The following is a 26,045-nucleotide window of genomic DNA, read 5'->3' as shown; positions in this document are numbered from 1 at the left end:
AACACACAGGGAACAACGAGAGAACACACAGGGAACAACGAGAGAACACACAGGGAACAACGAGAGAACACACAGGGAACAACGAGAAAACACACAGGGAACAACGAGAGAACACACAGGGTACACAGAGAGAACACACAGGGAACAACCAGAGAAAACACACAGGGAACATCGAGAGAACACACAGGGAACAACGAGAGAACACACAGGGTACACAGAGAGAACACACAGGGAACAACGAGAAAACACACAGGGAACAACGAGAGAACACACAGGGAACAACGAGAGAACACACAGGGAACAACGAGAGAACACACAGGGTACACAGAGAGAACACACAGGGAACAACGAGAAAACACACAGGGAACAACGAGAGAACACACAGGGAACAACGAGAGAACACACAGGGAACAACGAGAGAACACACAGGGAACAACGAGAAAACACACAGGGAACAACGAGAGAACACACAGGGAACAGCGAGAGAACACACAGGGAACAGCGAGAGAACACACAGGGAACAGCGAGAGAACACACAGGGAACAGCGAGAGAACACACAGGGAACAGCGAGAGAACACACAGGGAACAACGAGAGAACACACAGGGAACAACGAGAAAACACACAGGGAACAGCGAGAGAACACACAGGGAACAGCGAGAGAACACACAGGGAACAGCGAGAGAACACACAGGGAACAGCGAGAGAACACACAGGGAACAACGAGAGAACACACAGGGAACAACGAGAGAACACACAGGGAACAACGAGAGAACACACAGGGTACACAGAGAGAACACACAGGGTACACAGAGAGAACACACAGGGAACAACCAGAGAACACACAGGGAACAACGAGAGAACACAGGGAACAGCAAGAGAACACACAGGGAACAACCAGAGAACACACAGGGAACAACCAGAGAACACACAGGGAACAACCAGAGAACACACAGGGAACAACCAGAGAACACACAGGGAACAACAAGAGAACACACAGGAAACAAAGAGAGAACACAGGGAACAACCAGAGAACACACAGGGAACAACGAGAAAACACACAGGGAACATCGAGAGAACACACAGGGAACAACCAGAGAACACACAGGGAACAACGAGAAAACACACAGGGAACATCGAGAGAACACACAGGGAACAACGAGAGAACACACAGGGTACACAGAGAGAACACACAGGGAACAACGAGAAAACACACAGGGTACACAGAGAGAACACACAGGGAACAACGAGAAAACACACAGGGAACAACGAGAGAACACACAGGGAACAACGAGAGAACACACAGGGAACAACGAGAGAACACACAGGGAACAACGAGAGAACACACAGGGAACAACGAGAGAACACACAGGGAACATCGAGAGAACACACAGGGAACAACCAGAGAACACACAGGGAACAACGAGAAAACACACAGGGAACAACGAGAAAACACACAGGGAACAACGAGAGAACACACAGGGTACACAGAGAGAACACACAGGGAACAATGAGAGAACACACAGGGAACAACGAGAGAACACACAGGGAACAACGAGAAAACACACAGGGAACAACGAGAGAACACACAGGGAACAACGAGAGAACACACAGGGAACAACGAGAGAACACACAGGGAACAACGAGAAAACACACAGGGAACAACGAGAGAACACACAGGGTACACAGAGAGAACACACAGGGTACACAGAGAGAACACACAGGGAACAACGAGAGAACACACAGGGAACAGCGAGAAAACACACAGGGAACAACGAGAGAACACACAGGGAACAACGAGAAAACACACAGGGAACAACGAGAGAACACACAGGGAACAACGAGAAAACACACAGGGAACAACGAGAGAACACACAGGGAACAACGAGAGAACACACAGGGAACAACGAGAGAACACACAGGGAACAACGAGAAAACACACAGGGAACAACGAGAAAACACACAGGGAACAGCAAGAGAACACACAGGGTACAACGAGAGAACACACAGGGAACAACGAGAGAACACACAGGGTACACAGAGAGAACACACAGGGAACAACGAGAGAACACACAGGGAACAACGAGAAAACACACAGGGAACAACGAGAGAACACACAGGGAACAACGAGAAAACACACAGGGAACAACGAGAGAACACACAGGGAACAACGAGAGAACACACAGGGAACAACGAGAGAACACACAGGGAACAACGAGAAAACACACAGGGAACAACGAGAGAACACACAGGGAACAACGAGAGAACACACAGGGAACAACGAGAGAACACACAGGGTACACAGAGAGAACACACAGGGAACAACGAGAGAACACACAGGGAACAGCGAGAAAACACACAGGGAACAACGAGAGAACACACAGGGAACAGCGAGAGAACACACAGGGAACAACGAGAGAAAACACAGGGAACAACGAGAGAACACACAGGGAACAACGAGAGAACACACAGGGAACAACGAGAGAAAAGAGAACTTGTGGAACAGAGAGAATTTAGAAAACTCTTTTTAAACTGTAATGTATATTAAACGTACAGTAGGTCCACCTGACTTCTTCTCCATCACCAGCAGATCAGTTTCAGTTCTTCTCATGTTTGAGCTCATGAACAATGACTCACTCCCAAATCTCGTGTTTCATAGTTCATACTTTTATTCAGGAGCTTCTGAGGTCCTGCTGACTATGTGTTACTGAACCTTAACTCTTTGAAACCTTCCTCCTCAGGCTCCTACCTGCCGGCCGGCTACGCCTTCTCGTACGGGGGGAAGGTGGGGGCGGGGGAGGAGGGTGAGAAACCCTCCAGGTCCAGTCCCACGGTGAAGCCGTCCGGTGAGGCCAAAGCTCTGGACCTGTTGCAGCAGCACGCCAGCCATTACAAGAGCAAGTCACCGTCCATCCAGGACAACAAGACGCCACACGAACGAGAGCGAGACAGAGACAGAGACAGAGACAGAGAGAGAGAGCGAGACAGAGACAGAGAGAGAGAGCGAGACAGAGAAGGCGACCGACCGCGATCTTCACCGTCCCAACGCATCCTGCCCTCGCACCATCACCTGGGATACCCTCTGCTGTCGGGACAGTACGACCTGTCCTACGCCTCAGGTGAGACACAAACACTAAACTCAAATATAGATATTTTCTTTTGGGCTCTTTAAATTAAACGTCCTGACTCCACAAACCCTGGGTCCTCCGTCTCCCATAATGCAGCGGGATCTCTACGTCTCTCAAACTCAAACTTCAGAGCGTTATTCTTAAGGTGTTGAAAACACGATGCTTGTGATCATGTGACGACCACCATGTGAATCTGTGTCTCTCTCTCCCAGGTCTCTCGTCCTCTGCCATCGTCGCCAGTCAGCAGGCGTCCGCCCCGTCCATGTACCCCCCCGCACGGAGGTGAGAACGGTAAGAGACTCCATGTTCCTACACTTTATCTGTACAGCCCTCAGCCTGCCTGGATTCCTGTCGTGTTGCAGTCTCTACTGCCCTCTAGTGGTCTGACCTGCATAGAACAGTTTACATCAGCGGTGGTTGAGTGGCTGAGAATGGAGAGAATAAGAGATTAAGTTGAGCAATAAAAAGATATTTGAATAAAAATGTTTAAAAAAAAAAAAAGATCAACACCCAGCGTCTGACTATTCAGACATAAACTAATTGAAAGCTTCTGTCATGGTGCTTTTACCTTTTTATGTATTTAGTGGAGATTATTTAGATTATTCTACTATGAGGGGATTGAGGGACTTTTATTTTAGTAATTAGATGTGATGATGATATTTATTTTTACTTCTGTATTTAGTTGCATTGCTTTCAATTAAATATAATTCAATGAATTACATATAGGATGGTCCAGTGTTTCCTCTGCTGAAGGAGCTAAGTAAGGAAGCAGTGAAGCTCCTTGTGAGTCTGTGTGTTGGTCCTTTTCACCAATGATGTCCTCTCACCTTCAACAGGCACACCTGATTGGCTGACCTCCACCCTGCCCGGAGTCATGTGACTGGATCACATGAGGAAACACATCAGTTCAATGGTGCTAGCGTTGGTTTGATTTCTCTGGCTGGACGTCCAGCCGTGGCTCTGCCCCTCACTGGACTGGACCAGAGGTTCCATGGTTCTACTGGTCCTGCTGGTTTCAGACGGTGTGATTGGTGCTCGGGCAGCAGAGGATTGGACTCAGACTGAGGACAGAGTGGTCGCAGTGGGGTGGAGACACATGGTGCGGCAGGTGGTTTTGGACGTACAGAGGAGCAGTTGATCTGGTTAAGGAGGCGGGGTCTCACAGTTCTGGGCGGAGTTCAGAGTCTCGATGGCGTCCTGCGTGAGCCAACCATTCGAGTCGTCTCACAGGTTTTTATTTCCTCCTCATAATTCTGACCCACGGTCTTTATCTGCTTGACCTCTGACCTCTCAGCTCGTGGACCCCACAGGCCATGGCCACACCCCCATGACGTGGCCACACCTACATCTGGAAGTGTCTCCACCTCCCCCGAAAATTTAAAAACAAAACAAAAAAACATTGTGGATGGAGGAGGACGGACCAATCAGAGGGCAGCGTTTGGACTGAAGCTGCAGCCTCAGAGTGACGGGGAGTTGCCCCCCCCCCCTCCTCAGTGTGTAGCTGTACTGTACTCTGTGTGTGTGTGTGTGCGTGTGTGTGTGTAAATACTGTACAGAGGAATTATTTTAAAGAGCCTGTTGATGCTGTTTCCTACTCTTCTTTTTGTCTGTATCCTCTGTTTTTCTACTGTTGTTGATCTGATATTAAACCTGTAGCTGGTGGAACCGCCCTCGACCTCACGTCCTCATTCATTGGCCACAAACACCGCCCCCCCCGAGAACTTGAGCAGGAGCAGGTTTGCTGCAGGAAGAAAATTAGTAATAAATATATTTTAATTAACACAGAGCGGGGGGGGGGGGGGGGGGGGTCTGTGAGAAGGTTGTCGTGAGAAAACAAACGAGATGTGATGAGGTCGAAATCTGTCACGTTTTCAGGTTCCTTAAAAAAAACAATGATCTGAGTTTTTACTTGAGTGAATTTGTGTTTTTAACGATTTAACTTTCACAAACGATCAAACATCTGGAACCTGTTGACTGGAGGTGAAAAGTGTGATGTCACCAGTCTGAAGACACATCTCATCCACAGGAGTTGGAAAAGGAAAATGACCAAGTGCTCAACGATTGAACGTTTTGATGTTTGAAGAATCCAACTCAACCTTCGGAAGAAGACAAATAGTAAACAGAGAATCAAGTGTCATAGTCTGAGGCCACAACTTCATCACATCTTCTCTTCATAAAACAACTCTTAAAAACCACTGACATCACAGACACGGGGCAGAGTGTAGGGGTCATACTTCAACTTTATTTTCATAATATTTCAACCTAATACACGTAATATTTAGTTTTTATTCTTGTCATTTGTTTTTTTGTTACATTATGAGAGCTCTATAAATCTCAGATTATATTTCCTCCCTTAAAGTGTGTAGGATTTAGTGACGTCTAGTGGTGAAGTTGCTTGTTGCAGCTGAATAGCCCCCCCCCCCCCCCCTCCAATCATGAACGAGAACCTGCGGCAGCTTCAGTTGTCATAGAACCTCAGAAGGTTAACTTGTCCTGGTTGTACTACTGTAAAGAAGAGAGGACCTGCTCCTGATGTCAATATACAGTATTTAGATATAAAGTATTTAAATATAAAGGCTCATTTTAAAGTAAACAAAACAACAATTCTTACAATTTAGATTAGAACACGAGTAAAACATCAGTAGGATTATTTTATATTATATACAGGGGCCGCTGTGGGATAAGCTTCATAACAAGAATAATAACTTTGAGATCTGATTCGTTGTGAGGTTCCTCAGAGCATGCAGTGTGGATGATCCACCACAGGGCGGCGCTGCAGTGCTGCTGAATTAGAGGATCATTTCTCACCGAGCTTCAATCTCTTCATGTTAAAGTGACAGTTCCCTTCAAATAGACATTCCCTCATGTCTCCTCAGCACCATGGGGGGGGGGGGGGGGGAGTGTTTGAGTTCATAGAACAACAGAAAAGAATCGCATCATCCATCCTGCTCCTGTGATGTCATCAAGTGTCCACAAGCCCCACGTTCTTATTCACTCGAGGTCATTTACACCAAGTTCTTATTAAATGTCTCTGATATCCTCCTAGTTACTGCTTCAGTGTCTGACGAACCATCACTAACCAGAACTAAACATTACTAACCATCACGAACCATCACTAACCAGAACTAAACATTACTAACCATCACGAACCATCACTAACCAGAACTAACCATCACTAACCATCACTAGCCATAAACTGTCAAATAAAAATCTGTTTTAATGCAGTGAAAACTTTTTGTCATTTCTTGAAACTTCTAAAAACATTCCAATGTTTATTTTTCTTACATGTGAGACTTTTTATTTTCGTCTCTGAAATCAGACTCAGACACAACACGAAACTTTCCACTCGCATAAGGGTTTTACTTTGAAACCCACTTCCGGTTTCCGCTTCACTGTGTCGTTGGAATAATGTGAACTTCACTCTGCGGCTCCAGAACTGACGACAGCGTCACACCGAGCGGACCTGATAGAAGACTGCAGGACCCGTACAGGTGAGTGTGTCTGTGTGAGGGTGTGTGTGTGTGAGGAAAAGAGAGGGTGTGTGTGTGTCTGTGTGAGGGTGTGTGTGTGTGTGTGTGTGTGTGAGGGAGAGTGTGTGTGGGTGTGTGTGTGTGAGGGAGAGTGTGGGTGTGTGTGTGTGTGAGGGAGAGTGTGGGTGTGTGTGTGTGTATGTGTGTGTGTACGTGTATGTGTGTGTGTGTGTTTGAGGGAGAGAGAGTGTGTGTGTGTGTGAGAGGGAGAGTGTGTGTTTGTGTGCGTGTGTGTGTGTGTGTGGGGGTGTGATGATGATGGTGGTAGTAATGGTACTTGCATGAGTAGTATTGGTATTAGCACTGTTGTACTACTTCAGTATAATAGTATAATATAGTAATAGTATCATTAATTATCAGTAGAGGAAAGAATGTACTGCAGTACTGAGGTACTTCATATTACTTCTCACTTTTACTGCAGTACATTTAACTGACATATATAAAACACATATCAGTTCTCATGATCTTTACATGTAATATACATAGGGTAATAGTAATATATACATCTACTGCACTTTTACTGCACTGTGTTTTAACTGAAGCGAACCCAGTACTAAACGTGTACTCTGCTACTTTACTAGATTACAGTAGATGCTGCTCGTACGAAGACAGTAACTAAGTACATTTATTCGATTACTGTTCCTTTAGGTGTAATCTGTAACTTTACTTCAATAACTCATTAAAATCATCTGAGTCTCTATTTTCCAATCTAACAGAAATCTATAGTTTAAATCAAGGTACAGCTGCGTTCTGTTCAGTCGCCTGTTGGTGGCGTCACACCCTCAAAGTGAAAAGCTGCTCTTATCCAACGAGGGAAACAAGATGGAGGACGTGAAGCTCAGCCGTCCCGCGGACGCCCCCTGGTGGTCAGAGAGCTGCTCCTCTGAAGCTTCTCATCGTGCTCCGCTCCATCTGGATTTTTCGAAACCATAAGTAACCATATTTGGAAATGCAGAGCTGGAGCCTGACTGAGCGCTAAAGGACACGCCCACCTCCTCCAATTGGACAGTACTAGCTGTCAATCACAGGGTGGTATCCCCCCCCCCCCCCCCCCCCCAACACATCCGGTGCTTTATGGTCTGTTTGACTCTGAATGATCATAATTCACTGATTAATCTTCAGCTGTTTGAAGAAAACGTGAAACTGTAACTCTGAGTCGTTGGATCATGTGATCGTGACGCTCGATGTCTCGACGCCACAGAAGCTAATACTTAGCGAGCTAGCACGTGAGTAACGTCAATACATGATGACCGGGGGGGAATTAGAAGTTGAATATCAACATTTATTTACTTCTTCTGACAAACGGCAGAGAACTCCCACCTCCAGAGGGCGCTCTTCTGAAGGGACATGAACACATGACAGAGAGCGCCCCCTGGTGGCAGAAGGCTCCACACTGTGCTCCTCAGCTGTGTGTGTCTGTGTGTGTGTGTGTGTGTGTGTGTGTGTGTGTGTGTGTGTGTGTGTGTGTCCCTGAGGCGTCTCCTGATTTAATCAGTGGGCTGAGATTCTCGGCGCCATGGAAACCAGGAGGACTGGAGCACACGTGTGGGAGGATCATGCCTGTCGCCATGGCAACTGGGTTTCATTCCTCTCACGTGTCTGCGCACACGGAACCTGCAGACGCACACGTCTGAGTTTCTAACACAATAATCATAACATGTTATAAATATTAAAATGATAAAGACGCTAAAAATAGAACAGACGTCCGCCTCCCTCTAGACATTGATCCAATCACAGAGCAGATCTCAGGTCACATGACGACGCCTCTGATCCGTCTTCACTGCTCCATACCGTCGCCGTGGTAACAGAAGACACGAAATACCTCCAGTGTCTCCCACACAAGTACTACACTAATACTACACTAATACCAGTACTACACTAATACCAGTACTACACTAATACCAGTTCTACACTAATACCAGTACTACACTAATACCAGTACTACACTAATACCAGTACTACACTAATACCAGTGCTGCACTAATACCAGTACTACACTAATACCAGTACTACACTAATACCAGTGCTGCACTAATACCAGTACTACACTTATACCAGTACTACACTAATACCAGTTCTACACTAATACCAGTACTACACTAATACCAGTACTACACTAATACCAGTACTACACTAATACCAGTTCTACACTAATACCAGTACTACACTAATACCAGTACTACACTAATACCAGTACTACACTAATACCAGTGCTGCACTAATACCAGTACTACACTTATACCAGTACTACACTAATACCAGTACTACACTAATACCAGTTCTACACTAATACCAGTACTACACTAATACCAGTACTACACTAATACCAGTACTACACTAATACCAGTTCTACACTAATACCAGTACTACACTAATACCAGTACTACACTAATACCAGTACTACACTAATACCAGTGCTGCACTAATACCAGTACTACACTTATACCAGTACTACACTAATACCAGTACTACACTAATACCAGTTCTACACTAATACCAGTACTACACTAATACCAGTACTACACTAATACCAGTTCTACACTAATACCAGTACTACACTAATACCAGTACTACACTAATACCAGTACTACACTAATACCAGTGCTGCACTAATACCAGTACTACACTTATACCAGTACTACACTAATACCAGTACTACACTAATACCAGTTCTACACTAATACCAGTACTACACTAATACCAGTACTACACTAATACCAGTACTACACTAATACCAGTACTACACTAATACCAGTACAGTGGGACAGTATTCACTTCAATGAGTACTAGAGACCAGACCCACAGTTCTAAATCTACAAACTCCCTGTACTACACACTCTAGTATCTAGTACTCATTCTAGTACACACTTAAGTATCAAATCTAGTACTTATTGTATTTAGCAGGTGTCCCCGCCTCCATGACTCGACTCGATAGGCTGATGGAATGAACCATTACGTTTTTTTAGGGGTGACAGGTTTGTTTCTTCCTTCTCTTTGTTTCTCAGGCCGATGATGATGATGATGTCGGACAACTTGGATCAGAGCGAAGACGTCCTCCCCCCCCATGAGCTGGAGCCCCCCCGGGAGGAGGACGGACACTGCCCCCTGCCCTTCAGGTGAGTAACTGCATCTTTAAGGTTAAAGAATCCGACTGAGGCGAATCTTCTCCGTTGAGTTTTAAAATGGAAACGTAGAAAAATAAATAAATAAAAATAATGGAAGTTGCTGTCTTATCCTGAACAGTGTGTTGTGTAGCAGTTGTTTAGATTGTTGTGTATTTTCAGTATTTTCTTACATAAAGTCCAGACGTTAAAATCCTCATCTGAAAAGAAAGAGGATTTAAGAGTTATTAATTTTGTTGTTTCCACCAGAGACAGGTCCCCACATCCCACCTCCTCCTGATCAGCTGCTCATTACTGTGTGTGTGTGCGTGTGTGTGTGTGTGTGTGTCTGTGTGTGTCTGTGTGTGTGTGTGTCTGTGTGTGTGTGTGTCTGTGTGTGTGTGCGTGTGGCAGCAGATGAAAGGACACGTGCAGCAGAGACAATACATAAAGAGGGAAAAGCCTCAGTGTCTCTCTCTGCTCTGTTATTCCTGTCACGTACAAACCAAGCTGGAGGATCAGAGGCTGTGTGTGTGTGTGTCTGTCTGTGTGTGTGTGTGTGTGTGTGTGTGTGTGTGTGTGTGTGTGTGTGTGTCTGTGTGTGTGTTTGTGTGTGTGTGTGTGTGTGTGTGTGTGCAGCATGTGCATTCAGCTCACGTTCCCGAGCAGCAGAGCTCAGAGAGAGAGGCTGATGAGAAGGACAACGTGTGTGTGTGTGTGTGTGTTTAAAGCCTTAATTCATTTTTCCTGACAAAGAATTGTGACACACACACACACAGAATCACACAGACACACACAGAATCACACAGACACACACAGGCAAAAACAAATACAGACACACAGACACACACAGACTGGAGTTCACAGTTAAGTTTTACTGAGTTTCATAAAAGTGTCCAACGTCAAATGTCAGTTTTCAAACCACTAAAACAATACTTGCATTGAAATGTATAGAGTATCATTTGTAGAGTAGTGTAGCAGTGGACCTTATATTTTTAATTAAATTTATTTGTAAAACTTTGATTTGATTTCACCCTCAACTCTGACTCACCAGAGTTTACTCATGTGTGAACGCAGCTTGTTTCTCTGCTCCACTTTCCCTATTCACACTGAATAATTAGTCCTTTATTGTGTGTGTGTGCGTGTATGTGTGTGTGTGTGTGTGTGTCACTCTTGTAGACAATCCCTCCTTTCACACACTCCCTGAGCTCCATGATGCAGTGAACCAAACTGAATCAGTGTCTGTGGGAACGTTCACTGTTTATACAACGACAAACATCATCTATAACTTCACAACTTTGTGTCGGGGCAACTTAAATATTATTAGTGACTGAGAAGAAAAGTTCAAGTTATATCATTCTGATTCAAAATATAAACTTACAGTCACTGATCATCTTTATATACAGTCACTGATCCTCTTTATATACAGTCACTGATCACATTTATATACAGTCACTGATCATCTTTATATACAGTCACTGATCATCTTTATATACAGTCACTGATCACATTTATATACAGTCACTGATCATCTTTATATACAGTCACTGATCATCTTTATATACAGTCACTGATCACATTTATATACAGTCACTGATCCTCTTTATATACAGTCACTGATCCTCTTTATATACAGTCACTGATTCTCTTTATATACAGTCACTGATCATCTTTATATACAGTCACTGATCCTCTTTATATACAGTCACTGATCATCTTTATATACAGTCACTGATCACATTTATATACAGTCACGGATCATCTTTATATACAGTCACTGATCATCTTTATATACAGTCACTGATCATCTTTATACACAGTCACTGATCATCTTTATACACAGTCACTGATCATCTTTATATACAGTCACTGATCATCTTTATATACAGTCACTGATCATCTTTATATACATTCACTGATCCTCTTTATATACAGTCACTGATCATCTTTATACACAGTCACTGATCATCTTTATACACAGTCACTGATCATCTTTATATACAGTCACTGATCATCTTTATATACAGTCACTGATCATCTTTATATACAGTCACTGATCATCTTTATATACAGTCACTGATCGTAAATCGTTCTGAAATTGTCGGCTGTTTTTATTTTTGCATGAACTTCATGTTGATTTGCCTCCTGCTCTCGTGACTCCATTTACATGAGTGTGTGTGTGTGTGTGTGAGTGTGTGTCTGTGTGTGTGTGTGTGTGTACACTTGATTTGTTAAACCAAATATCTCAAACCCTGTTAGAAGTGGATTAACACCTTGTTGCTGTAAATTGTCCAAAAGTTAATGAAAGTTTAAATGAACCTGTTACAACATTTAAACTTTTGATTAACAACTCAAAACTCAAACATTAGTTAGTGACTGTGAAGCTGCAGCTCCACTGTAAGACATGTGGTCACTTCCTGTCACATGACTCCTGATGACACCAACGTACAGATAATGATGATGTCATGTGATGTTATGTGATGTTATGTGTCCCACAGGCTGCAGCTGATCGATGACCTGACATATGAAGACGTGAAGAAGTGCTACAGAGGATCAGTGAGTCACACAGGTCACACACACACAAACACACACACACAGGTCACACACACACTAAGGTCACACACACACACACACAGGTCACACACGTCTCCCTGTCTGTGACCTGTGTGTGTTGTGTGTGTGTGTGTGTGTGTGTGTGTGTGTGTGTGTGTGTGTGTGTGTGTTATAGACTACAACAAATCCAGGTTTAAGACAGAACAGTAAATCATCAGTACGAGAGTGATTGACACTTTACTTTCGCTCTCTAAGAATAACTTTGGAACGATAGAGGAAACCTTTTGTTTATGTGACAATTTTAGTTCATTAAAAAATGTAATCGTCTTTTAAAATCTGCTTTAGTTCACATCTGTCAAACTAAAATTACTTTATTATCCTTCATAACATTATTTATTATTATAGGATCATAAATTCATGAGTTTTATCTCTATGATATCTTGCTGTTGAGTCTTTGTTCCTTCAGACAGGAAACAGGAAGTCAGCGTCTGTTCTCAGAGAGCAGACGTGCAGGTGCACAGTTTGTTTCATGATGTAACTTCAGGAAGAAGCTGCGTAGTTTGTTTTCAGCTGTTACTGGATCAGATCTTTTTTCCTAGATTTGTGTTAAAAACCAGGAAAACTGTAAAACTGCTGTTCATAGTTTGCCAGAGCTCAGCTGACATGAAACCTCTTGAATGAAACAGAAGAAAGTTCTGAAATGATTCATTGATTCAGTGACTGATCTGCTCTATAGTTTATTGTTAAGAAGCAATAATTATAAAATACTAGAAGCAGGCAGAAGCAATTTTCTACTTATTATTATTGTCAGTGTTGTTATTATTTTTATTTGGCTCAGCTCAGAGACGTCCTGTGTCGGTCAAACACTGCTTCACCATGTCAACAAACTCATGAAGAAGAATACAACTCCCATCATTACATCACTAGATTAATGTGCTTTAATTGGCCGGATCACAAATATTCTGTTTTCATTGTTTAAGCAAGAAAATGTCCTGAAGTGTGTCAGCGTTGGAAAAAAGGAAATCAATATTCTGTTAAAGTTTACCTGTTACTATTTTAATAGATGAATGAACTCGGTTAATAATAATAATGAAAACAATAACAAAAGGTGCATTTTCTGGAGCTGCTCCGGCTGCTGTGACAAATAAAACTGAATCATCTGCATAGAAGCTGACATTAGTTTTTATATATGTGTAATGAAAACAGTAACGGACCAAGAAGTGCTACACGTCTGGATACATGTTATTACACATGTTATTACACATGTTATTATGCATGTTGTTACACATGTTATTACACATGTTTTTCACATGTTATTATACATGTAATTACACATGTTATTATACATGTTATTACACATGTTATTTTACATGTTATTACACATGTTATTACACATGTTATTACACATGTTATTATACATGTTATTATACATGTTATTTTACATGTTATTATACATGTTATTACACATGTTTTTCACATGTTATTATATATGTAATTACACATGTTATTACACATGTTTTTCACATGTTATTATATATGTAATTACACATGTTATTACACATGTTATTATGCATGTTATTACACATGTTATTATACATGTTATTACACATGTTATTATACATGTTATTACACATTTTATTATACATGTTATTACACATGTTATTATACATGTAATTACACATGTTATTATACATGTTATTACACATGTTATTATACATGTTATTACACATGTTATTATACATGTTATTATACATGATATTACACATGTTATTATACATGTTATTACACATGTTTTTCACATGTTATTATACATGTTATTATACATGTTATTACACATGTTATTATACATGTTATTACACACGTTATTACACATGTTCTCACATGATTAAAGAAACATAAATGATTGATTGTGTTTGTTTCCACAGACGGTCAGCAAATACAACTCTCAGTACCACAAACTGTTCCAGACTGTTCCTCAAGAGGAGATCCTGATGAAAGGTCCACACTGTCTCCAGATCTCCATGAAAACATTTTGATCAAGATTCAGTCCAGCTAACCTGTCTCCTTCTCCTTCGCCTTCTCCTTCTTCTTCTTCTTCTCCTCCCCTCCTCCTCCTCCTCCTCCTCCTCCTCCTCCTCCTCCTCGTGCTCCTCCTCCTCGTGCTCCTCCTCCTCCCCCCTCCTACTCCTCCTCCTCCTCCTCCTCGTCCTCCTGCAGTGTACTCGTGTGCGTTGTTGAGGGACATCCTGTTGCAGGGCCGTCTGTACATCTCCAGGAACTGGTTGTGTTTCTATGCGAACCTGTTTGGTAAAGACATCAAAGTGAGTGAAGACATTTTCACTTCGTCTCTCGTCCTTCGTCCTCACGCAGTCAGATGAGTTTCTCTCTTGTGATTGGTCAACCATCAGAAGGGTTCCACCTACACACATGTGTAACAGATAAATGTGTTCCTCTTATCACAGACTTATCACACAAAGAAACTATTTATAACAAAAACTAAACCTAACATGGAAACATTCAATCTGAGCGTCTGAAGAGAAGAACAAAAACATTTCCTGTAGAAACCGTGTTGGCTGAATTATTGAGCAGGTTCATAAAGTCTCATGTGATCAAGTCCTTCTGTCAGAGACGAGTAGTTATCAGCTCTGAGATCATGAGTCCAGAGGGGAATGGTAAATGACCAGGACACGTACACATGTGATCCCTGTACATACAGGACTGAGAGGAGTCCTGTTCATGTACATGTGTGTACGTGTGTGTACAGGGATCACGTGTCTGTACAGATATTTGTTGACTCAGTCGTCCTGTGGACTCAGGTTAAAGGTTAAAGGTCAGTGGGTCAGAGTGGGTTGTGTTCTGCTCCCTCAGGTGTGTATCCCCGTGGTGTTGGTTCGTCTGGTGAAGAAACACAGAACCGCCGGCCTGGTGCCGAACGGCCTGGCCATCACCATGGACACTGGACAGAAGGTAGCAGGAGCCACGCCCATGAAGAGTCAGAGGATCTAAATGAGTTATTAACTAACGTTACCAGCACGCTATCAGAGCTGGGGGGGTGGGGACACAAGAGGAGCTCATTTACATATTTATATATCAGCGAATACTAAATGAGACAAAGTGTTTAGATAAAACCAAGAATTACAAGCATGAAAAAACTTCTCTATATAGAATTAAGAGGCTCAGAGATGAGATTATGATTTTAAAGTTTGAGGTTTGATTTTATAAATGTAAGAAAGTAACTGTACACTGACCTGCATGTTGTCTGTCTTTCTGTCCTTCTGTCTGTCTGTCTGTCTGTCTGTCTGTCTGTCTGTCTGTCTGTCTGTCCTTCTGTCTGTCTTTCTGTCTGTCCACAGTATGTGTTTGTGTCCCTGCTGTCCAGAGACAGTGTGTATGACGTCTTGCGGAGGATCTGCACTCATCTGCAGGTTAGTGAGGATCAAACTTTCAGTACAGACAGACACAGACAGAGAGACATCAAGGTACAGACAGATGTCACAGTACAGACAGATGTCACAGTACAGAGTTTTTTATTAATGTGTAATTTACAGAACATCCTCATGACTCCAGTTTGACGGTATGTTTGTCTCTTTGTGTGTGTGTGTGTGTTGGTTTCTTTGTGTGTTTGTGTGTCTGCAGGTGAACGGGAAGAGTCTGAGTGTGAAGCTGTTCCTGGAGGAGCCCATTTCTCTATCAATGGTAACAATATTCATTCATAAACACATTTCATCACTTATTTTGAAGCAGCTTTAACCAAGTTTTTATATATGATGTTATGTGATGATTTACAGATAAAATTGAGATGAGAAAGTCACAAAACCGAACATTAGAAAACATGAATATAATAAAAGATTCTTTTAATAAACTCTCATCATCACAGAAACAGAAATCCATGAAACCAGCTGTTCCCAAACTAGAGGTGAAGACCTGCAGGAGGGAAAGAATTTAAAAAGTAACTTTAACTTAATGACTTTTAACATAATTGTTACTTAAGATGAATAAATATTTACATTTCAAAATAATACAATGCAAAGTAATATTTGTTCAGCTTTTGGATTTCTTCTCTGAGGCCTGAGGGGATTCTGATCAGGTGATGATTGACAGGTGATGATTGACAGGTGATAATTGATAGGGGATTCTGATCAGGTGATGATTGACAGGTGATGATTGACAGGTGATGATTGATAGGGGATTCTGATCAGGTGATGATTGACAGGTGATGACAGATAAAACGACTCAGTAGCCGCAGTAGCCAACTCTTTTTTCATTTCTCTTTTATTTGAACCGATTTCTTTGGTCCAGATTCGTTTCACTTCATTTGAGACGCCCACTCACTGATCAGCCGTCTCATAGAAGATGTGAGTTAGAGTCGATGTGTCTGTCTCTGTCAGGACGAGTTTCCAGAGGTGTTGAAGTGGAGGAGGAAGCCGTCGCTCCCCGCCGTCTCCTCGTCCCTCCCAGACCTGCTGGGAAGCTCCTCCCCCAGCCTCGCCGCCGACACGCCCTTCAGCACGCACACGCTGACCGGTAGGTAGGCCCGCCCACCTGTCAATCAGAAGGGGTTGCAGACAGTGAGATGTGTTGTCCTCTGGTTTGTGTAGACAGCAGCCTGGAGACCGAGAAGATCCTGCTGACAGAGCCGGTACCTGAACTGGGTCACATGGAGTACCAGCTGCTCAAACTCTTCATCCTGCTGTGAGTCCCTGAACGCACCACGATCCTCCAGAAGACACACAACACGGCCCCACAATATCACTTCATCTGTAGAGGCCCAGACACGCACTCTGAATCCAACCGGTCCTGATCAGATCCTGAATCAGAACGTCAGTGTTAGCTGTGTAACGAGTCAGAGTCACTCCAGTTTATTATTTATTGTGTTGTTGGTCAGTGCTGCCCCCTGCAGGTCGTTGTTCAGGTTGCAGCAGGTCCACACAGACACTAAACTCTCATCTCAACACGTTCTGTTCCCTCTCGACACTCAAAGGTTTTTCATCCAGGTTGGGATGAGCAGCGAAGGAGGAACGAGTTCAGTGTGGAAAACCAGTTTCACTTTTATACAGGTGCAGAAACTCCAGTGGTGGAAATGATCAGATTCTTTACTTCAGTATGTGAACTAATACAACAACTTTAAATACCTCACTAAAAGTGAAAGTACATCAGTATCATCAGCAGAAGATTCCTAAGTGTTCGAAGCTTCAGCAGCGGAATATTATCTGAAAAATCGAAAATATTTATAATACAAACGAGTAAAAATACCTTTAAAATTTAATCTGATTGATAAATATCTGTAAAGGAAACAATGAGATAAATAAGACAAAGAAACGTTTGTTCTCCTAATATTAAATCTTTTCTTTCCAATATTGCTGTAACGTGACTGTAAGTGTCCTCTGACCTCTGTGACCTCTGACCTCTGTGTCCTCTGACCTCTGTGTCCTCTGACCTCTGTGACCTCTGACCTCTGTGTCCTCTGACCTCTGTGACCTCTGACCTCTGTGTCCTCTGACCTCTGTGTCCTCCCTGTGTGTCTCAGTGTCTTCCTGCTGGTCCTGTCCTCCTGCTATCTGGCCTTCAGAGTCTGTCGTCTGGAGCAGCAGCTCAGTTTCCTGAGCAGCCAGCCGACGCCCAGGGAAAGGTACACATGCGATATCAAGTTCAATCTGTCACTTCATCATTTAGAATATTAAGACATTTGATTTAAACGTTTAGCGTCCGATTACTTACTGTCACATTGAAAACGTGCTACGCTCGGTCATAGTGACACGTTGAGTGATATTCACTGTCTGTATGAACGAGGGAGCAAAGTATCCTGAAACTGACACAAATTTTATTTAATTATATAAATAAAATCTGTAGTTTGAGTGTGAACCTGCGGAGTCAGGAACAAACTCCTGAACTAAACTGTTGTCACAATTACATCTCCAGTGTAAAGTGTGTAAATTAATATGGAACTGATAAGAGGAGGAACATCTCGTCCTCTCTGCAGAGAAATAAATAGATCTGAATTAGAATCAAACTTATAACAGGTCGTGTGAGTCGGTGAAGCCTTCAGCCAATCAGAGCCGAGTCGTCACAGAGGAGGTTCCAAGTGCTCCCACCGTGTTCCTACCCATCATGCATCACGATACGTCAGCACTGTGCAGACACACAAAGTCAAACACACCTATCACACACTCAGGTGGACTCACCGGCTGAGCTGATTGGTTGCAGGGCCTCAGCTGCACCAACCAATCACACGAGGTGGGAGGATCCAGACCTGAGGTCCACATTGGCTGGAGAGCAACACAGGAAATAGACATGAATTATATAGTAACACATTTCCCATGACTTACTCTACCCTGGTGTTTTTTTATTTGGTCTGTGCGACAGTTTTGATTGAATTTTATGACGTTTTTGTCATTTCTATGATATTTTATGACGTATTTTACTCAGTTTCTACAGTTTAAATATTTGCCTGTTTATTTATGCATCAAAACCTTACTAATCATTAGATGATTGAAATACAAGCTACACGGGTTCAGCTCGAAATAAAACATTTTAAATAACAAATGTGACACTGGAACAAATAAAGAGAGAGATTAACAAACTGGTCTTCACTGTTTCCAGGTGTGGAGAGGTGCCCTGTTGGCTGGCCAATCAGAGGACAGGGACCTGACGCCGAAGCCAATCAAAATGAAGTCAAATCTGCACTTACATAGACTTGCCATTAGGGGGTGACGTCGAGAGGAGACCGATGAGTGGAGCAGCCGTCAGCGGCTGACCTGTGACCCCGCCGGGACCTGGTTACCATAGAGACGTCACAGTAGTCAACCAGTAGACTGACCTCTGACCTCTGACCTCCGAGGCCGTGTGTGTTTACGTGAACATGTGGTGAAGAAATAACCAGAGACTGGAACGTCAGCCGCTCTCACTGATGAAGAGTCGGTTTAAAAGACGGAGCTGAAGTGTTTCTCCTCGTGTTTTCCATCGAGCTCCTGAACGCCACACGACTCAGGACCATGTGCACATGACTGGATCTGAAGCTCTGTGATTGGATGTTTGCTGGATCTGAAGCTCTGTGATTGGATGTTTGATGGTTGCTGTAAGAAAAAAAGTTGAAAAATCTGTTGCTGTATTTCTTAACATAGGCTGTAATTTAATATGAATCCGGTTCTTAATAAAAATACCCCTTTACAAGTACTTGAGTACTAGCAGCGGCCTGGTCTCATATGATCATATGACATCATGTTTGTCACGATTCAGCTGCTGCAGGTTTATACGTCTGTTAAATGAAGCTTATACAGTTTAATGTTGTAACATACAGATTTATTCAGTTAAATAAAAGGTATATATTAAGTTTATAGATTTATATAAAACTAAAGTTTATGTATTATATTATTATATGATTATTTTTGAATTATTATCACAGTGATAAAAAAACTAAAGACTTTATTTTGATAACACCTTTAGTTTGAAAGGTCGGTGTCGTTGAGATCTGGATCAACACACGACAAACACCCGAGTGAACAGCAGGTGGCGCTGACAGTTTAAAAACCCGAGAGCAGAGGTGACCGAGCAGAACAGGAAACAGAACATCCTGGTTCTGTCAAACAGGAAGTAAAGTTTAAAGTTCACGACACTGGGACAGATTCCTGAGTCCGAGACGAGACGCCTTGGAAACTGTTTACTACACAACAGTTATTTTTACTAGAAACAATAATAATATCACTTTAAGAAAGATCATTTTTGTAGATGTATGAGTTTTCTGACTGTGAAGTCAGAGTTCAGAAACGCCACCAGGGGGCAGCGGAGCAGCTGACTTGTGTCTGGACCAGATTCCAGGTGAACTGATCTGATCCACAGATGTAATCTGATTACCTCGGACAAGCTTCAAGTGGAGGGATTAGACCTGATCTGTGACCTGACCAGTCGGAGTTGTAGCTTTAAGGTCAAAGGTCAGGCTGTTTAATCCAGAGTCCTTTCTGAATGTAACAAAGTACATTTACTCGATTACTCTACTTACGAGTAGTTTTGAGGTTATTTAATTGAATCCATCAGACTTCACTAGATTTACCTCACGGCTGTAAATATAAGTTTTAATAAATAAGTGCAGATAAAACTTCCTGTAATTAAAGATTGAGACTGACCCTGGAGCAGCTGCAGCGACACACGTTTCTACCACCGACTGTAAATTGAAACGAACAAATCTCAGACCCGAGCGCTGCCATCTAGTGGTGGTGACATCATCTCGGATCAGAGTGTGTGCGGGAGGAGTCGAGTCAGAGCGGCAGGAGGAAACAGGCGAGTGACTGTCGCTCCAGCTGAACTTCATCTAGTTAAATATCTTCTTCAATCAGACAGAACAGAGTTTCATTGACGATCTTTATTATTCAGGTCTGTAAAACAGGTCGAGAGTCTGACCCTGGATCAGTTTCACGTGTGACGAGGAGCGACAGAACAACTTCCTCCTTCCTGTTTCCTGCTCCGTGGCTTCTTCCCCATCCTTTGTCTTTCCATTCATATAATGTCTGGCTGTGATTGGTCCGTTAGCCGTCAGGAAGGCAGATAACTCCGCCCCTCGTAGACTCCACCATGTCCGGTTGGCTGGAGAAGGGACTCATCGGCCCGCCCCCGACCATGAACCTCACACCACCCGCGCCACCCCCCACCCCGTTGTTCCTCTCTGCTCCGGCGTGGAACCTGCCCGAGGCCGACAGCAGCCGCACGTCTGAGTGAGCGTTGGCCACCGTGTGGCGCCGCACGCCTCCGACCTTCTCCAGGTAGGCCTCGCCCTCCTGCTCCACCAGGGGCGCCAGAGACGCCGAGTCGGAGGAGGAGCTGTGATGCTGACAGACGGAGATCTCTGGCTGGTCACCTAGCAACGACCCCGACAGCCGCAGATGACGGGACTCTGGATGAGGAGACAGGAAGTGAGCGAGGAGACAGGAAGTGAGCGAGGAGACAGGAAGTGAGCGAGGAGACAGGAAGTGAGCGAGGAGACAGGAAGTGAGCGAGGAGACAGGAAGTGAGCGAGGAGACAGGAAGTGAGCGAGGAGACAGGAAGTGAGCGAGGAGACAGGAAGTGAGCGAGGAGGAGTCGCCCCCTGCTGGGGTCACAATACAAATACATCCCTCATGAATAGCTCATGAACATTATTAGAAGTTTTCTTTCAGTGTATTAAATGTTTCTATGATGCTTGTTAATAAAGTGAGGGGTTGTCAGAGCAGCCTTTTCCTGATTGGCTCTCGTCTGTAAATCTGTCCAATCGGACGCGTTCGCTGCTTCTCAACAGTGAACCCTTAAAGAAATGAAGATGATTGTGACAAACAGACTTAATAAAGATGGCCGACATCACAGCTCCTCTAAAGTGAAGCCAAATCATTTCAACCCCCCATCCCCCTGGTGGCTGGCTGCAGGAAACCCCTCCTCCTCCATATTAGCAGATGGGACATGGACCAAACAAATTAAAATAACTAAAGTGTAAGTTTCCTTGGAAGAGTTTCATTTTCTTTCTCTATTCTTTTCTTCCAACAACGATTCATTGACTGAAAAACCCGTCAATGTTCTGAACGTCTTCATTTATTATCTCGGGCAGCAGGGCTTCATCTGATTGGTCAAGGTCATTGACCATTAAATGCACAGAACACCATCTTGTTTATCACACATGTTGATATCACGCTGGCGATGGATTTGATCTATCATGCAGCCCTCCCCCTCACGATCATAAACATGAACTCAAACAGGTTTAGAGTACTATTTGTACTATCTATAGTACCTGTAGTATTACTAGTACTCACCTAACAGCAGATGGTTGGTGTCGTGCAGCACGTTGCTGAGGTACGGACACACAACGACCTCCACCAGACGCTCCAGCTGGTAATACTCCAGACTGGGAGTACCAGACTCGTGGATTCCCTGGAGAGGGAGAGGACGTCACACGTTTGATTCCTTGTGTTCACGTGTGTCTATTAAACCTGAAGCTGTGGAGGGAGCTGTCCTAGATGTTGACTGATGTTCAGTCCATCTTTATTTACTCTGTGAGTCAAAGTAGAGTCGGCTGTGTGTTTGTGTGTCTGTGTGTGTGTACCTGCAGTACCAGCAGCATCTGAGTCACAGGTGGGGGGATGGAGGCAGCAGTTCCCAGAGTTTCCTCCAGGTGGAGCTTTAACAGCACCAGGTCTCTGAAGGCCAGAAGAACCATCTGCCTGACAGTCAGCTCCTGACCCTGAACACACACACGAAAGTTACAGAACATATAAAAAACATGTGTTGTGTGAAGGTTGTGTGTTTCCGTGTGTTTTACCTGGACTGGGTAGAAGATGGCCTGCAGGGTGGGGAGCGTCTCCGTGAAGAATCTGTCCCACGTGTCTCCCAGAGCGACGAGACGCTCGTCCCCTACGGCACACAAGACAAGAGGTTACCAGTGAGACACACAAGGTGTGTGTTGCTCTGCTGCTCGGACTGAACGTCACATCACACACACACACACACACATATCAGTAAATGTGTGGGTCATTTAACATTGTACCAAATATGAAGAGATTTTATAAGAATGTTCATGAACAGCTGTGATTTTAAATCACTTCATAATATAAAGAACTCTGTGTTGGTCCTCATCACTCTGACAACAGCCAATCACACGCCAGAGTTCTCGTTCAGACTCAGAAACCAGGAAGCAGTTTCTCACCGGACTGGAGGAGGATCTGATCCAGGACGTCAGACAGACCCCGAGTCAGCAGCTGGTTCTGAAACACACACACACACACAAACACACAAACACACACACACGCACGTTAAACGACCTCACACAGCCCTGCATCACGTCTTCTTTGTTTTCTTGTATTTATTCTTTGTCACATGATAAACAGATTATTACAATTATAAGATTATTTTATAGACAAAAATTAGGAAATGTATCCTCAGATATTGTTAATTCTTGATTTTGATGTTTGTCAATCAGAGCAGTTTCAGCCCCTACTGACATACTCACATTATGACTGTGACCTTTGACCTATCAAATCTAATAATTCAGTCCAAGTGACAACTGGTCAAAATGTAAAGAAATTCAGTCGAGACAGAAATGAGATGTTAGAGGCAAAAAAACATGTGACCACTGTGACCTTGACCTTTGACCTCCAAACTATAATCGGTTCATCTGGTAGTTTAACCAAAGAAGTTCCCTCAAGGCGTTGAAAACCCCCAAACAATAAAACCCAATATGTTTTTATGATTCACGTCAGCACAGATACAGGGAGTCCCGTCCAGATGTTGTGAAGCTGAACAGGAGATGAAAGGAGAAGGTACCTGGAAGTACTCGGTGATGAAGGAGCCCATCTCTGTTTTCAGGAGCCACCTGTGAAGACACAGCAGCTCAGGCTTCATCACACTCCGAGCCACCAGGGGTCACACTCACTCTACACCCCCCACCACACCAACACCTGAATTCAACTAACTTTAACAAGTTTATTCAATTATTGACTAATGTTTAAATGACTTTAACGTGCTGAGGCAGTTTATGATACTATATATACTAAGAATTTATCGATCGCCAATATCAGAGCTCAAATGGAAATAACCTCGTCTGGGGCTGGACACAGGAATCTGAAATCTCTCAGGACTTCAGATTGTATTCATAGATCTTATGATTTAATTTATCAAACCCCAGAACATTGAGAAAATGTTTCAATAATCTATGAACTGTTCATCAATGATCTCCTTCTGTTCCTGATCCGACTGGACAAAGATCAGGAGCCCCCCCCCCGAGGGGATTTGAGATTCAGACTTTATGAATCGCTCGTGTCACCTGATGCTCTCGTTCAGCTTGTACAGCTCGTTGGTCTGCAGAGCTCCGCCCTGGAACACCTTGATCACAGCTGATTGGACGCTGAGGGACACACGAGACAAACACAGGTGAGGTCAGAGGTCAGAAGGTCGTCAGGTTGTGAGTGGATCAACCCTCAGGTCCTGACACGGACACAAATCAGATCATGTGTCCGTCACACGGCTACAACATGTGAGGGTTTCACACGTGATGAATCAGTGTCGGGTCAGAGCGCCACGGGCCTGCATGTGGTCGACAGGAAGTGACCCGGCTGCCGCTTCCCTCCAAACATCCTGCTCGCCGCTGCAGTCGACAGGAAACAGGCCGAAGACTCAGAGCGGAAAGAACCCGAGATCCACGAGTCGAGATCGAGGAACGTCCGCTTGACCTCCGCACGTGATCACATGATCCAAGGTCACTCTCTGAAACCAGTTTCAATACTTTATACGACTGTATCGACCGGACAGAGAGACAGACAGAGGGACAGAGACAGACAGTGGGACAGACAGACAGACAGACAGAGAGACAGACAGAGGGACAGACAGACAGACAGACAGAGGGACAGACAGAGAGACAGACAGAGGGACAGACAGAGGGACAGACAGAGAGACAGACAGACAGAGAGAGAGACAGACAGTGAGACAGAGGGACAGACAGACAGACAATGAGACAGAGGGACAGACAGACAGAGAGAGAGACAGAGGGACAGACAGACAGAGGGACAGACAGAGAGACAGACAGACAGAGAGAGAGACAGAGGGACAGTCAGAGAGACAGACAGACAGACAGAAACAGACAGTGAGACAGAGACAGACAGACAGAGAGAGAGAGACAGAGGGACAGACAGACAGAGGGACAGACAGAGAGACAGACAGACAGAGAGAGAGACAGAGGGACAGACAGACAGAGGGACAGACAGAGAGACAGACAGACAGAGAGAGAGACAGAGGGACAGTCAGAGAGACAGACAGACAGACAGGCAGAAACAGACAGTGAGACAGGGACAGACAGACAGAGAGAGAGACAGAGGGACAGACAGACAGAGGGACAGACAGAGAGACAGACAGACAGAGAGAGAGACAGAGGGACAGACAGAGAGACAGACAGAGAGAGAGACAGAGGGACAGACAGACAGAGGGACAGACAGAGGGACAGACAGACAGAGGGACAGACAGAGAGACAGACAGACAGAGAGAGAGACAGAGGGACAGACAGACAGAGAGAGACAGACAGACAGACAGAAACAGACAGTGAGACAGAGACAGACAGACACAGACAGTGAGACAGAGACAGACAGACAGAGGGACAGACAGAGAGACAGACAGACAGAGAGAGAGACAGAGGGACAGTCAGAGAGACAGACAGACAGAGAGAGAGAGACAGAGGGACAGACAGACAGAGGGACAGACAGAGAGACAGAGGGACAGACAGACAGAGAGAGACAGACAGACAGACAGACAGAAACAGACAGTGAGACAGAGACAGACAGACACAGACAGTGAGACAGAGACAGACTGAGAGAGAGACAGAGAGACAGACAGACAGACAGACAGAGAGAGAGAGACAGAGGGACAGACAGACAGAGACAGACAGAGGGACAGACAGACAGACAGACAGAGAGAGAGAGACAGAGGGACAGACAGACAGAGGGACAGACAGACAGTGAGACAGACGGACAGACAGACAGAGGGACAGACAGAGAGACAGACAGACAGAGAGAGAGACAGAGGGACAGACAGACAGAGGGACAGACAGAGAGACAGACAGACAGAGAGAGAGACAGAGGGACAGCCAGAGAGACAGACAGACAGAGAGAGAGACAGAGGGACAGACAGACAGAGAGAGACAGACAGACAGACAGACAGAAACAGACAGTGAGACAGAGACAGACAGAGAGAGAGACAGAGGGACAGACAGACAGAGACAGACAGAGGGACAG

General features: G+C 44.1%; 3 protein-coding genes across 6 annotated transcripts in view; 2 read left to right on the top strand and 1 right to left on the bottom strand.

The window, feature by feature from the left end:
- Positions 1 to 4,796, top strand: part of znf609a (zinc finger protein 609a) — a 28,474-nt gene extending 23,678 nt beyond the window's left edge. For both annotated transcript variants that reach the window (XM_053426591.1, XM_053426592.1), the window contains 3 exons: positions 2,741 to 3,118; positions 3,340 to 3,418; positions 3,964 to 4,796. In XM_053426591.1, coding sequence (XP_053282566.1) covers positions 2,741 to 3,118; positions 3,340 to 3,413 — 452 coding nt within the window. In that variant the 3' untranslated portion in view covers positions 3,414 to 3,418; positions 3,964 to 4,796. The remainder of the gene's footprint in view (positions 1 to 2,740; positions 3,119 to 3,339; positions 3,419 to 3,963) is intronic.
- On the top strand, positions 4,119 to 19,484 carry LOC128444025 (GRAM domain-containing protein 2A). Its single transcript, XM_053426311.1, has 14 exons — positions 4,119 to 4,247; positions 4,422 to 4,483; positions 6,562 to 6,618; positions 9,663 to 9,773; positions 12,257 to 12,314; positions 14,237 to 14,309; positions 14,529 to 14,632; positions 15,180 to 15,278; positions 15,665 to 15,736; positions 15,948 to 16,007; positions 16,700 to 16,835; positions 16,910 to 17,005; positions 17,814 to 17,940; positions 18,912 to 19,484. The coding sequence occupies exons 1-14, from the start codon at positions 4,119 to 4,121 to the stop codon at positions 18,958 to 18,960; spliced, it is 1,233 nt and encodes a 410-aa protein (XP_053282286.1). The 3' UTR covers positions 18,961 to 19,484.
- Positions 19,485 to 20,652: 1,168 nt separating this feature from the next.
- prr5l (proline rich 5 like) overlaps positions 20,653 to 26,045 on the bottom strand; it is a 10,890-nt gene continuing 5,497 nt past the window's right edge. For all 3 annotated transcript variants that reach the window (XM_053426585.1, XM_053426584.1, XM_053426586.1), the window contains exons 3-9: positions 24,089 to 24,169; positions 23,590 to 23,638; positions 22,973 to 23,030; positions 22,589 to 22,680; positions 22,373 to 22,510; positions 22,083 to 22,200; positions 20,653 to 21,195 (exon numbers count right to left, since the gene is read on the bottom strand). In XM_053426585.1, the coding sequence (XP_053282560.1) occupies positions 20,831 to 21,195; positions 22,083 to 22,200; positions 22,373 to 22,510; positions 22,589 to 22,680; positions 22,973 to 23,030; positions 23,590 to 23,638; positions 24,089 to 24,169 (901 nt within the window). In that variant the 3' untranslated portion in view covers positions 20,653 to 20,830. The remainder of the gene's footprint in view (positions 21,196 to 22,082; positions 22,201 to 22,372; positions 22,511 to 22,588; positions 22,681 to 22,972; positions 23,031 to 23,589; positions 23,639 to 24,088; positions 24,170 to 26,045) is intronic.

This window comes from Pleuronectes platessa, chromosome 7 (assembly GCF_947347685.1).
Source record: "Pleuronectes platessa chromosome 7, fPlePla1.1, whole genome shotgun sequence".
Lineage (NCBI taxonomy): Eukaryota > Metazoa > Chordata > Actinopteri > Pleuronectiformes > Pleuronectidae > Pleuronectes > Pleuronectes platessa.
Note: the sequence above shows the minus strand (reverse complement) of the source record. Positions and strands in the feature narration are given on the sequence as shown.